The 13,851-nt window shown below is 41.9% G+C and overlaps 1 protein-coding gene across 3 annotated transcripts in view; it reads left to right on the plus strand.

The window, feature by feature from the left end:
- stat5a (signal transducer and activator of transcription 5a) overlaps positions 1–13,851 on the plus strand; it is a 64,094-nt gene that overhangs the window by 44,250 nt on the left and 5,993 nt on the right. For all 3 annotated transcript variants that reach the window (XM_034144050.1, XM_034144052.1, XM_034144051.1), the window contains 8 exons: positions 5,027–5,178; positions 5,533–5,688; positions 7,537–7,716; positions 8,838–8,925; positions 9,741–9,863; positions 10,713–10,805; positions 11,656–11,862; positions 12,512–12,606. In XM_034144050.1, coding sequence (XP_033999941.1) covers positions 5,027–5,178; positions 5,533–5,688; positions 7,537–7,716; positions 8,838–8,925; positions 9,741–9,863; positions 10,713–10,805; positions 11,656–11,862; positions 12,512–12,606 — 1,094 coding nt within the window. The remainder of the gene's footprint in view (positions 1–5,026; positions 5,179–5,532; positions 5,689–7,536; positions 7,717–8,837; positions 8,926–9,740; positions 9,864–10,712; positions 10,806–11,655; positions 11,863–12,511; positions 12,607–13,851) is intronic.

A 13,851-nucleotide genomic window follows, 5' to 3' on the forward strand; every position in this document is an offset into this window, starting at 1 on the left:
GTGTCCCCTCTGTGTAAAGAGATTCTGAAAGTTTCAGGAAAAAAGATTTGCTCACTTTTTGTCCTGATCCATTTATATAAAAACCTGTCTGAAAATGAGCTGATCAGATTCCGGCCACTTTATGATGTCATAACGTTTTTTTTGGCCAATAACCAACCAAGGTAACCCCCCCCCCCCCCCCCACCTTATCACCTGAATCTCCTCCTAGAGCACCATTGTGTTCTTTTTAACCAAATATCTCTCAGAGGGGCGTGGGGAGTGGCTCCTTATTTTCATCTGAAGTAACAGACAGAGAATTAGCATTTTTGAAACAGGGCTGAAACAGAGGGGTTTATGGGATGCTACCTTGACTCGGACTCGAGTGCCGATTTTCGGGACACGAGGCTCGACTCGTATATACATATATATATACATATATATATATGTATAGATATACATATATATATAGGTATATCTATATATATACATATATATATATATACATGGAGATATGTATATATATATTATGTATATATATGTATATATATGTAATATATATATATATATCTATATGTATATATATATATGTAGCTATATATATATATATATATATGTATATATATATATACTACATCACATATGGCATATACATATATTATATATATATGTATATATATATATATATCATACATATGCATATAATTATATATATATACAGTGCAATAATTCTTTCATGCTAAATGGAAGCTCTGTTGCTTGGATATCACTAGATCCTGTTACAGCGTAATATAAAAGTACATAACGATTGATGTGTAAATTAGCATAATTACTAGCTAACCGCTAGCTGCTAACTGCCGCCTCGTTAATATCAAATCTACCATAATAACAAACCATTACCATGCTGTCATGAACGTGCGGTGCTGTTACGTGTACGCAAATTGACGTGCTTGATGTGAACGAGCATTTTGGGGGGCATGGTTAAAGTTGCGCATGCGCTATGAGCGCACATACGGGTTCTTCTCAGGCATGCCGGGTAATCTGTGACGTTTCACTCTCTCAAAAGTTGGGCCATTTTATCATCATGCGCGAATGAGCAACTCTCATAGGAATGAATGAGGCCCCGCCTCCCACGCTGTATCCAGTTCTTATTATACATCCATGGTTTACACTTTACACTGCTCCGTTGTCCATTGACTTCCGGTAAAACTTCCTTCAAAATAAGAGTCCCGATTTTATTACTATCAAAATAAAAGTGCAAAACGAAAACTTTACCATAGGAAAATATTGGCATACAAATATAATCACTTCTCTAAAAGGTAACTAATTTTAAATATAGTTAGACATATTAAAGGTCATTTACAAAAATAAATAATAAATAATAAAAATAATAATAATATTAATAATATTAATATTAGTAATAAGCTTTATATAACAAGGATAACAAGGATAACAAGGACAGTACAACGATGGAGCGAGGAGTCAGATTCAGCACTGCAGGATTGCTTTGCATCCACGGATTGGAGTGTGTTTGAGGACAATAACATCAACACACACACGGACACTGTCATCTGCTACATTGGGAAATGCATCGATGACGTGGTACCGAAGGTTTCTGTACGGACATTCCCAAATCAAAAGCCCTGGGTAAACGGTGAGGTGCGCGGCAAACTGAAAGCGCGCACTCTCGCGCACACAGCGGGAGATTTGGAGGAGTACAGGAAGTCTAGGTATGATCTCCGGAGAGCAATAAAAAATGCAAAGAGACAGTACAAAGAGAAGGTGGAATCTGACTTCAAAGGCTGTAACACTAGGAATATGTGGGCGGGACTAAGGACAATGACTGACTACAAGGAGCAGCGGGGGGTGCTGCGGGAGTGTCTGCGTGCGCATCTCTCCCAGATGAGCTAAACAGTTTTTTTGCACGCTTTGAGAGCAGCCAGGCTGTGGAGGTACAGAGGGACCAGGAGCTACACTGCCCTTTTGTTTTAAATAGGGCAGATGTGTGTAAATCCTTTAAAAAGGGTTAACCCACACAAGGCTCCTGGACCTGATGGCATCCCTGGCCGTGTTCTCAGGGTGTGTGCAGTTCAGCTGGCAGAGGTGTTCACAGACATCTTCAACAGGTCCCTGCTGCAGTCTGTAGTCCCCACATGTCTTAAACACTCCACCATCATTCCTGTCCCCAAAAAGACAATCATCACCTGCCCCAACGACTACCGCCCAGTAGCACTCACCTCCATCATAATGAAGTGCTTTGAGCGGTTAGTCAAATTATTCATCACCTCCTCCCCTCCCTGAATCTCTGGACCCCCTGCAGTTTGCCTACAGAGCAAACAGGTCCACAGACGACGCCATAGCCCTCACCCTCCACACTGCCCTCTCACACCTGGACCCGAAGAAGAGGAACACATATGTGAGAATGCTGTTCATTGACTACAGTTCAGCATTCAACACCATTGTGCCCTCCAAGCTGGCCATCAAGCTCAGAGACCTCGGACTCAACAGCGCCCTCTGCGACTGGATCCTGAACTTCCTGACGGGCAGACCCCAGGCAGTGCGGGTGGGAAATATCACATCCTCCACCCTGATTCTCAACACCGGTGCCCCTCAAGGCTGCGTGCTCAGCCCTCTCCTCTACTCCCTGTTCACCCACGACTGCGTGGCCACACACAGCTCCAACACCATCGTGAAGTTTGCTGATGACACGACCGTCATCGGCCAGATCACAGACGATGACGAGACGGCATACAGAGAGGAGGTCGAAAACCTGACATCTTGGTGCCAGGAGAACAACCTCCATCTCAACATCAGCAAAACAAAGGAGCTGATTGTGGACTACAGGAAGCAGCAGGGAGAGGGACACGCCCCCATCGCCATCAATGGGACTACGGTGGAGAGAGTCAAAAGCTTCAGGTTCCTTGGGGTCCACATCACTGAGGACCTGACATGGTCTCTTCACACCACCACCATCACTAAGAAAGCTCGACAGCGGCTCTTCTTCCTCCGCAGGTTGAGGAGGTTCAAAATGGATTCCAGGATACTCTGCAACTTCTACAGGTGCACGATAGAGAGTATCCTCACTGGCAGCATGACGGCCTGGTACGGCAGCTGCACCGACCTCGATCGTAAGGCTTTACAGAGGGTGGTGAAAACTGCACAGCACATCACCAGGACGGAGCTGCCATCCATGGAGGACCTTTACTCCCAGCGGCTCAGGAAGAAATCACTACGGATTATCAAAGACCCCCATCACCCCAGCCACAAACTGTTCTTTCTGTTGCCGTCTGGCAGACGTTACCGCAGCATCCTGGCAAGGACAAGAAGATTCGGAGACAGTTTCTTCCCGCGGGCAGTGAGACTGTTAAAAAATTGAACTGTTGAAACAACTTCAAACATTCAACTGCTACTCAGTAGTATGTATCTAATACCTAATATATATATATCATTCCAATAACTTGTATATAGACTCATACTGCACTATTCCACATCATAACTTTATTTCATTTTTATAACTATTATTATTTTTGTATTGCTCTTGCTCTTATTGTTATTATGTTATGTTATTATGTTGCATTGTTGGAGAAGCCTGTGACATAAGATTTTCAACTGCATAATTACTCTGTAGCTATGTCAGATTGACAATAAAGAACCTTGAACCTTGAACCTATATTTGTATAGCACCTTTTATACAAGAATTGTAGCCAAACTGGCTTCACAGCAGTTCAATAGACACATTAGTATAACATGACAGGATAAAAGCAATGTAGAGGAGCAGCTACATTTCAACACATATATCCACGAAGATTAATACATGAAGACTTGTGACTCAGACTTGGACTCTTCTTGGGTGACTCGGACTTGGACTCGGACTCGGACTCGAACACAGGTAATGATGACTCGGACTCGACTCGGACACTCCTTGGGTGACTCGGACTTGGACACCGACTCGACTCCGACTCTCCCTAGGTGACTCGAACTTGGACTCGGACTCGAAAAGTGGGGACTCGAGAATGACTTGGACTCGTGAATTGGTGACTTGACTACAACACTGCATGCTACAATGGGTGATCTGTTTGGTATTTCGAGCCAAACACTTCAGAGACATGTTTTCTATATATCTGCGACCTATAATATATTGATGAAAAACAATATAATAGGTAGGGATGCTCCGATCGATCGGTCACCGATCGAGATCTGCCGATACTCACTCTCTACCGATCGATCGGTGCTCTCTAAACATGCCGATCGCGAGGGCCGATCGCATGACGTAAAATACATGACACTTTTCTCTGTACACGGCAAAACAAGCTCGCCAAAATGGCTTCACCGGTCTGGCATTATTTTAAGGTGTCCGAAAAAGACAGTAAAATAGCGGTATGCAACGTGTGTGTGAAGCAGAAATCCTGCAGCTCCACCCGCTGTGATGGACCGGTGAGCGGAGCGAAACACACAAGAGTTAGACCTAACACACTTAGCTATTTTATCTACCTCTGGAACAAGCTAAACTAGTTATAAATATGTTTATTCTTCACTGTCGGCCTCACACATTACTGGATCAGCGAGCTGCATGAGACGATACTGACGGGCTGTCAGGAGAGGGAGAGAGGGGGGAGAGAGAGGGGGGAGAGAGGGGGAGAGAGGGGGAGAGAGAGAGGGAGAGAGGAAAAGAGAGCGCTTGCTCATTTCTCCCGTGGTATTATCCAAAGTGAATGTAAACTTGAATAATATACATAATTTGAATGTAATAATTAAGTTGATTGTTGTTTGTGGAAGCTCCAGTGAATGAGCCCCATTAACTGAGTTTTAAACATCACTTTAAATGGAAGATTAAAGTGATGTTTAAATCTTCCATTTAGGCCCCGCCCACTCGATCGGATCGGCGATCGGTATCGGCAGATACTGATTCCGGCGATCGGCGATCGACCCCAAAATTGGCGATCGGAGCATCCCTAATAATAGGGGACCTTTTAAGAAAACAAACTGTATGTGTGCGCAAGAGTGCAAATGTGTGATTGGAGTCAGCATCCATGTTTGTTTTTATGTGCAGGATCTTGCAGAGAAACACCAGAAAACACTGCAGCTGCTGAGGAAGCAGCAGACCATCATTCTGGATGACGAGCTCATCCAGTGGAAGAGACGGCAACAGCTGGCGGGCAACGGGGGCCCGCCGGAGGGAGGCCTGGACATCCTGCAGTCCTGGTGAGTTCTGGTCCACCTCCCATCAACATCACAGCTACGGGACTACCCCACACAGCACAGGGTCACCGGTTAAGGTGCTCTAAATTGACTCCCGTTGAGTTTATTACCATAATTTATTGGCTCCTTTTAACGCAAACATAGGCAAACCAGGCCCTTTTTTTTTTAGGCTTTTACTCTCTTATTTTCAGTTAAAAAAGCTATCCCGGCAAAGATCAGTCATTTAAAACTATACTTTATTTAATATTTCCTAATCAGCTGCTGGAGTTGGTTCCATTGTCTATAAATAGTGAGGAAACATAATATATCTGATAATATTATTCGGCTGATACTGTAATCTTATTTTTTGTGTGTCAGGTGTGAGAAACTGGCAGAAACGATCTGGCAAAACAGGCAGCAGATTCGGAGAGCAGAGCATCTCAGACAACAGCTGCCCATCCCCGGCCCCATTGAAGAGCTCCTCAACGACCTCAACAGTACTATCACAGATATCATCTCAGCATTGGTCACCAGGTGTGTGTGTGTTGGGGTTTATAACACCTTTCAAGGCTGAATATTGTCTAACAATTATATAAGGGCAGTATTGTAGGTTAGTATAATGTCAATACAAGTTTATCAGCCCCAGCATGTGTGTAGGTGTTTTATGAACAATGCGTGAGGCATTGTCATTCCCTGCATTCAGTGGGTCTTTATGCAGGAAAGTCCTACTTACACAACCTTATTTGTGTTTGTGGTCAACAGCGAGAGGGATATCCTCTTTTACCTAAATTAAATTACTCAGGCATCCTGTTTATCTTTTGATTGAATCCTCATGACTGTTTACTGCAGAAAACTTGGTTGACACCTAATCAACTTGGTTGACAGTCTTTCAGCCCTCCAGCATCTCTGAACAGAACATCATTTAATGTTTACAACAGTTGAGATAAGATCTCAAGCCTTTTATTTGATAATTCTTCTTTTTCTGGTCTGCCCTCTTGAAGAACATCTCAAAGCTCTTTTTTCTTCTCTAAAGAGCCTCCACAGAACGTTTTTGACCAACCCCTTATTCAATACCAATTACTGATGGTCTCAACATTTTCATTTTCTTCCCATGATCTGTTATTTCCCGCATTACATTTTTTCATGGATGCAATTGAATTCAGATTGAGTAAGATAGTCTGTCCATCGGCAAGAGACACTTTTTTAAATTGTCATTTCCCTTCAGTCTTATCTGAGGCTGATCATTATTTCCAGTGTTCAAAAGACACCATCATATTCTAGGCTGATAAATAATGAACCCACAGTCAGAATATAAATAAATACAGATGCAAAAAATATTAATAAAGGCATGTGGTTACTTTTCCTGTGCCTCTCAGCTGGACTCCGTTTGAATTCAAAGTGCCGATTGTTTTTCATCTGCGGGTGTTTGTTAACAGATAACATGCTGCTGCTGTTCAGGTGATACATTCTTGCCTTTAATAGCTTTAGCACAGTTCACATAAGACACAAGGAAAAGATGCAAGTGAGGTAAACGTGGAAGAGATTGAAGTGACTCAGTATGCACCCAGTGTCCTCTTCTCCTTTTCTTCAAGATGGTTCCAGCCGGGAACATTAAGAAGACATGTTTCTGTCACAGCAATTCCTGATTGGCCACAGACAAGCCTGCCGCCACGCAGTAATGCACTGCTAACTCGCACAGTACAAACACAGGTTATGTGTCCTCAACAACATCCTCTTTATATTCCCCCTGAAGCCCCCGGAGGTTTCAGGCTGAGAATGGGAGAGTTTTGTGTTCATCACTTAGGTCAGCCGCAGATCAGAGGGCTTGAAGGTGTGTGTGTGTGCTTCGGAGTGGCCTCTGAGCCTGCAGGCGTGATCATTAGGCTGTCTGCTATTGTCTCTCCTCTTGCTCTGTTTGTGTACATGTGAACATCAGAAGACACCTAGACAGACAAATACCACCTTACTTTCCATTTCCTTCATTACTTTATTGTTGTTTTTAAAGGCTAATGATATCAAATCTGAAGGTCAGTACATTTGAAAGGAGGCTTGAGGAGACAGTAAGTTTGAAATTAGCATGTACACCAAACACTGCACTGTATGTGTACAATGAACATGCAGAAAGAATGTACAAGTCATAACATTTGTGCAGTCTTTTGAAAGTTTAAAGATTTTGTAATGTATCATTCTCTAATTTAGACACGATTCCATTGGAAATGTATGATACCTTGTAACTAGCTACAACAAAAATACCCGAATAAGCAATCATGGCATGTACATGTGAATTATTGCATGCTATTGCTGATGAAATACAACAAATAGCCAGCTAATGATCAGGGCTTAGTTCCGTCACTCAGTCTGTCTCCCTTTGTGTCTCCACAGCACCTTCATCATTGAGAAACAGCCTCCCCAGGTGCTAAAAACGCAAACCAAGTTTGCCGCTACAGTGCGCCTTCTAGTAGGAGGCAAATTGAACGTGCACATGAACCCTCCGCAGGTGAAAGCCACCATCGTCAGTGAACAGCAGGCCAAGGCCCTGCTGAAGAACGAGAACACAAGGAAGTAAGTGCATTGCCCTGTTCATGTGTGGATTTTAAAACAGAGAAACAGTGCAAACCGATAGAAATGTGACCATATTGGATGTCACACCCCTCAAATCAAAATGCTTTGTAGGCTTAAACGTGACCATGCCAAAGTGTTAGTCAGTAAAAATAAGTTAAGGAAAAGGTAAAACTCATAAAATCAAAATCAAATAATGAACCCTTGGTGTGTTTTCATGTAGGTGAGAGACCGTGTTGATGTTGTTTGTGTGTTTCTTTCTCTCCCCCATTTCTTCACCTCTGTCAAATGAAAAGCTAAATTGTCAACAAGAAAAAAATGGTTTAGTGTTTTTTTCTGGGAACTTTAGCGAAGGGTTCATTTTGAATTGATATAGAAAAATCATGTTTGAATCAAATATTTCAAGGTTCAAGGTTCTTTATTGTCAAACTGACATAGCTACAGAGTAATTATGTTGTTGAAAATCTTATGTCAAGAAGTTACACACACAAATGCTGTAGCAACAACACATCCAGGCTGTTTCCTGCTTTGTACACAACCTTTTAATATCCCTACCTTATTTCCTGGGGACAACGCGACGAGCTCCCTTGGCGCCATTGGGATAACGATTCATAGTTTTGTTCATGGATTAGTTGATAATGGATGAACTGTGGCCTAGTGTGTTCCCCAGACCTCACCACACAGACATGCTGGAACTTGAACAATGCCTCAGAGGAATCTATGGTGTGGATGCAGAATCCACATTTAGCCTATTCCACGGCCTCGTTCCACATTCCTCCTGACAAATACAAAAACCTCCCAAGACTCTAGGTCAGCCAGGCAGCCAGTGGTTATATGGTTGAGCAATTCATCAGCTCGGCCTTCATCTGCTGCTGTTGCTCACACTCTCCCAATCTGCAGACATCTGCCTGGTGTTTGCTCGTCTAGAGAACATAGTGTTAGTTAACCCTTCTAGTCATACGAGCATGAACATCATTTCTACCCCCTGTTGTGTTTCACTCAGCTCCTGACGTCATTTTCTTATTTAATTTGTTCGGGGACAAATATAATCCTCAGCACTCGAGTGCTTCAGTGCAGATTTTTACAGGTAATTGACTCACTTGTTGATTGTGTCTCTCCTTCAGTGACAGCAGCGGAGAAATTCTTAACAATAACTGTGTGATGGAGTATCATCAGACTACCGGCACTCTCAGCGCCCACTTCAGAAACATGGTGAGTGTTCCCGAGGAGAAGTAAATAAGAAAATCAGTGTGCATGGTTTTAGTGTAGTCTACCTTTGCATACAGCTCATTGAGTTATTAGCTCACCAGAAGTAGGGAAATCTATGGAAGATGTGCCTATATATGTCAGATACGTTTCCTTTTAAGGGAAATAGCTTCACTTGCACGTTATGTAGGTCCTATAGTCTAGACTTATAGACTTAAATTCCTATTTTTCTTCTAGATCATTGATTGATCTTTTGGTCTAATAAAATGTAAGAAAATATTGTTACATTTCAATTCCATTTTCTCAAGTCCTAGATGATAGGAAATATTCTGTTTAATATGATATAAAACCGAAAGGCAGGAAATCTACATATTTGAGAGGCTAACAGCAATTTCTGCCATTTTCTTTAAAGGGGAACAATTACTTTAATGATTAACTGAATATCAATATAGTGGGCAATTATCTTTCTTTCAATCGATTTAACAATTCATTGACTTATCTTACAGTTGTAGCTCTATATTTATTATTTCAATAACATTCTGTAGGATTTGGTAGCAGTGTTGAGCTGCACTTCATCATCCAGTGTGAGCATTTCTGTACAGTATACCCCACATAAACTGATGGCAAATCAGCAATGCTTTGCAGGATCAGTGTGCAGCTCCAGTAGAGCCTCTCTCTGTACATCACGTCCCAAAAGAACTCCATGAATTATTTACATGTCAGGTCTGACTCATGCATGTACATATAATGTGTACATTGTCAGCCTAACTGTACTATATATCCAGTGTTGCTCGTTTTTACTCATGTCATCTTTCATGTAGTCCCTGAAGAGGATCAAGCGATCGGACAGACGGGGAGCAGAATCTGTCACGGAGGAGAAGTTCACCATCCTGTTCGAGTCTCAGTTCAGCGTCGGAGGCAACGAGCTCGTTTTTCAAGTAAAGGTAAGAGAGGAAGAAACTCATTTAAAAGCCTGGACGCACAAAGATACTCTGCATTCTTACTCCTGCAAGAGGGGTTATCTGTTTCATTATTAAAAGCTACAAGTCACAAAACCTTACACAGCCACTCCCACACATACTGTGAAGTACAGTGCATCACATCAGCTGGCCAATCATACTCATTTTCATTCCTCATCTGACTGATATCTGATATGATATCTTATGCCATATGTATTGCTTTTTTCATGTAACAGGCAAAATAATAAACATAACAAACATGAAAACTTATGACAACACTGTGTAACAAACAAAGGTGACAAAAGACAAAATAAACTAAATAGGATTTCTCCAGTATTTCAAATAATTAGGTCAACATCATCGGTACATTCAAAAATGTTGATAGAAATTTAAATAAATTGAGCCTCCTGTATTTTGGGGATCATATAGCTGTCTATATGAGAGAGTTTCCCTATCACTTGTTTTGTTGTGCTTTTTTGTAATGGATATTTCTTTATCTGGCATTGAATATACATATTTAAAAAAACGTAATAATTATCTGGCATGATTGATTAAAGTGCAGCTTAAAATACATATTGATTTGCCAATCTGGATAATGGATCCACAAGTTTGGGGCATGTGGACGATAGAATAAAACTGGTTCCCTCTTCATTCTTACAGAAGCTACATATTGATGAATCTTAAATGTTTAGTTGCTTTTCAGTAGCAGTAATCACAAAGAATATGTTGAATTGAAAGATTCCAGAGTAGGAATTCATTTATTTAACTTATAAAAAAGTATTAGTTGTCACAGCATTCTTCCGCTGAACTGGTCTCCCCTTTTTCTCTTTGCAGACGTTATCACTTCCTGTAGTGGTGATTGTTCACGGTAGCCAAGACAATAACGCCACAGCAACCGTCCTGTGGGACAACGCTTTTGCAGAAACTGTGAGTAAAGGTTTTTTTGAGTGTGATCATAATTTAATTCAGACTTGTTTAACCTTTTGAATTAGTTTTTTATATTTTGTTTCTTAAATATTTCAAAAACATCTAAACCTGGCTGTTTTATGTACCAAATGTACCTTTGTTTATCACATGTTCAGCATTGATTTGACCAGTCAAGCACACACAGGCCTGCGACCTTGGGGGTCTGCGCGCTCTCTCTCTGAGATATTGGGTTTTGCCTCCTTACTCCTGCCTGTTGGCGTCAGCCGATAGAGGTGTTATAGTTATTGGTTTGTTATGTCTCTTCATGTAGAATGTTGATGATTCTCTCAGAGCTATTGTAGCTAAAGACGTGGGACTTGGAGGAGAGATCTTGAGTATTGTTTAGCCAGGAGCTGTGTCACTTTGTGTCTGCAGCAAATGTCTTGCGGACCTTCTCCAGTCATAACTTTCCCTAAATTCTTGATGTTGGCAATTAAGTCGAGCTCTCGTGTGTCACGTTGTGTTTTCGAGTTTTCTAACTTTCCACTACGTTGCTCAAATCTAATTTTTCCAGTGTTCAAACTATTTTCTATGTAATACATTTTGACGATTTAGATGGGCATTTGTTGTTGTTTTCTGACATTTTATAACATTAAACAGTTGCTGTCCTTTATATGAATAACTTTATTTATGAACAAGCTACAGAGCACATTTATTTCTGTGTACTGGATATTTGTCTAGACACATGGTAACTGGTTGATTTTAATGCATTGTGAGCTCACATATGCACATGCTGTATCTATGACTATTTTTTGCATTCTGCTGTCGATAAAGCTGGTGTAAATCCTCTGCTGTCTTCTCTGTGCCACAGGGACGGGTGCCTTTCCTCGTGCCAGATAAAGTGATCTGGCCTCAGCTGTGTGATGCCATCAACATGAAGTACAAGGCTGAGGTGCAGAGTAACCGAGGCCTGTCTGAGGAGAACCTGGTCTTCCTCGCTCAGAAGGCCTTCAGCAGCTCCAGCAACAACCCTGACGACTACCGCAACATGACTATGACATGGTCACAGTTTAACAGGGTCAGTGCCAGTCTCTTCCTCTACCCTTATATAAAGCAGAATTATCGTCTGTCATCATCAGTTTAAACTTTATGGATTTCTTTCTGGGAGGGTTTTTTTCCTCCTTGCATTGTTCAAACGCCTGCAGGCCACTTTCAGTACGCCGATTTCAGCCGCATGCTTGTTCTCCATGGGTGATTTGCTATTGGCTATTCACACAGAAATATTTCATGCTCCATTTGCTGTGCCCTTACAGCTCTGTTCTGTAGTCAGCTTGAGGGAGAACGGCCCATTGATGGCCAGGTCTTCATCTTAATGGGCCTGTTTGTCCACACAGTGAAAGGCTGGAGGCCTCATTCTCTGGCTCACAGCAGCTTGCGATGGCAGAAAGCACACTTAGGTTCTCCACAAACCATCAGTCTCATTAGATTACAGGAACATCAAGTTTCAGCCGCTTCACAGACTGGGGTAGGAACTGCACACATACACACTCACAATTGTACCCGTACATACAACATATACACAAGCTGCTGCACTCTTGGTAAATCATAAACAACTGGGATAAGGACATGCTGTTCTCTGTACTTATGGACTGGATGGACACTCGGGAACAGGAAGTTTATAATCTATGTACATATCCTGTGTTTTAAAAAAAATACATTTCCTACAGGAAAGCTTGCCAGGGAGGAACTTCACTTTTTGGCAGTGGTTCGATGGAGTGATGGAACTCACAAAAAAGCATCTCAAACCACACTGGAATGACGGGTAGGAAAAACTGCAGTTTTATTTTTTGGTTTTAATGTTAGGCTGTAAAGCACAGCAGAACACAAACATAAAAGCACCAGCATTTTTTTCAGATTCACAGCAGGACTGCATGTCCTGTTAAAGTAAATGTCTCTACCCACATCAATCTTAACTAGAGAATGCAATTCCTGAAGAAATTGCTAGTGGGAATGCTTTATGCTGAAAAGCTGACGCTGAACTGCTATGCTGAAATGTAATGTGTAAGAAGAAAGTGAAGAATTTAGATTGAAATGATACATGAACACTGGGGGCTTGAATGTGTGATAAGAGAAGAAAGGAAAATAAAAAGGCTTGGAAAAGCAGCAGAATATTTGAACTGCAAACTTTTGAACTAACTTGATGGTGAATGATCTGTCGCCATGGCAACGGTATTTGATGACACCCCATAATACGCTTAGATATGTTGATGGCTGCATCGTTACCAAACCTGTGAAGTTTTGGGCTGTTTGGAGCATTTTCACTGAAGTTATGAGAAAACCGTTTTTCATGGCGAGCATTGTGTTGGCATGGCAACGGCATTTGAAGAAATCTCAAAACTGTATCAGCATTCCCACTAAATAAGAACAAGAAAATAAAAGTCTAAATGCATGAAAAAGCAGCAGAATATTTGAACTGAAAACTTTAGAACTAAAAGCATACGTCACCAATAATGTCTAAAATATGTGGAACATGTTGAAGTCAGTATGAAGTCTCCATCAGACGGAAAATAATAGGCTGAGACAGTCTGTTAAACTCCAGTGACCACGTCATAATGCTGTGTTCACACCGGACGCGATGCGACGTTTGGGGGCGGCGCGATTACATGTAAAGTCAATGCAGAGACGTGGACAGACGCGAATTCGCTCCGACGGCGTGCATGAAGCGGTGGACGCGGCGCGAATCACACGATTGAGGCGATTGAACGGTGCCGCATTAAACGCGAGAGTTCAATTTTTTCAACTCGAGCGTCAAATTCACATGACGCGTTCTCGCGGAAGCCAATCAGCGGTGAGGATCTCAGCCGCCGTCACTGACGTTCAACCACACAACATCAGCCGTTAGCTGTTAGCAGTTAGCACACAGAGCTCACAGCTCCTCATATCCGTTCAGAAACTGGACAAAAGTTAAACAAGTACAAACCACAGACTGTCTGTGTCATGGTGAATACAGTCGCTGCTTATTTATGTCTGTAGGCCGTTGTTATGAGTGTGGAATGAGCATATACAA

This window comes from Trematomus bernacchii, unplaced genomic scaffold (genome assembly GCF_902827165.1).
Source record: "Trematomus bernacchii unplaced genomic scaffold, fTreBer1.1, whole genome shotgun sequence".
Lineage (NCBI taxonomy): Eukaryota > Metazoa > Chordata > Actinopteri > Perciformes > Nototheniidae > Trematomus > Trematomus bernacchii.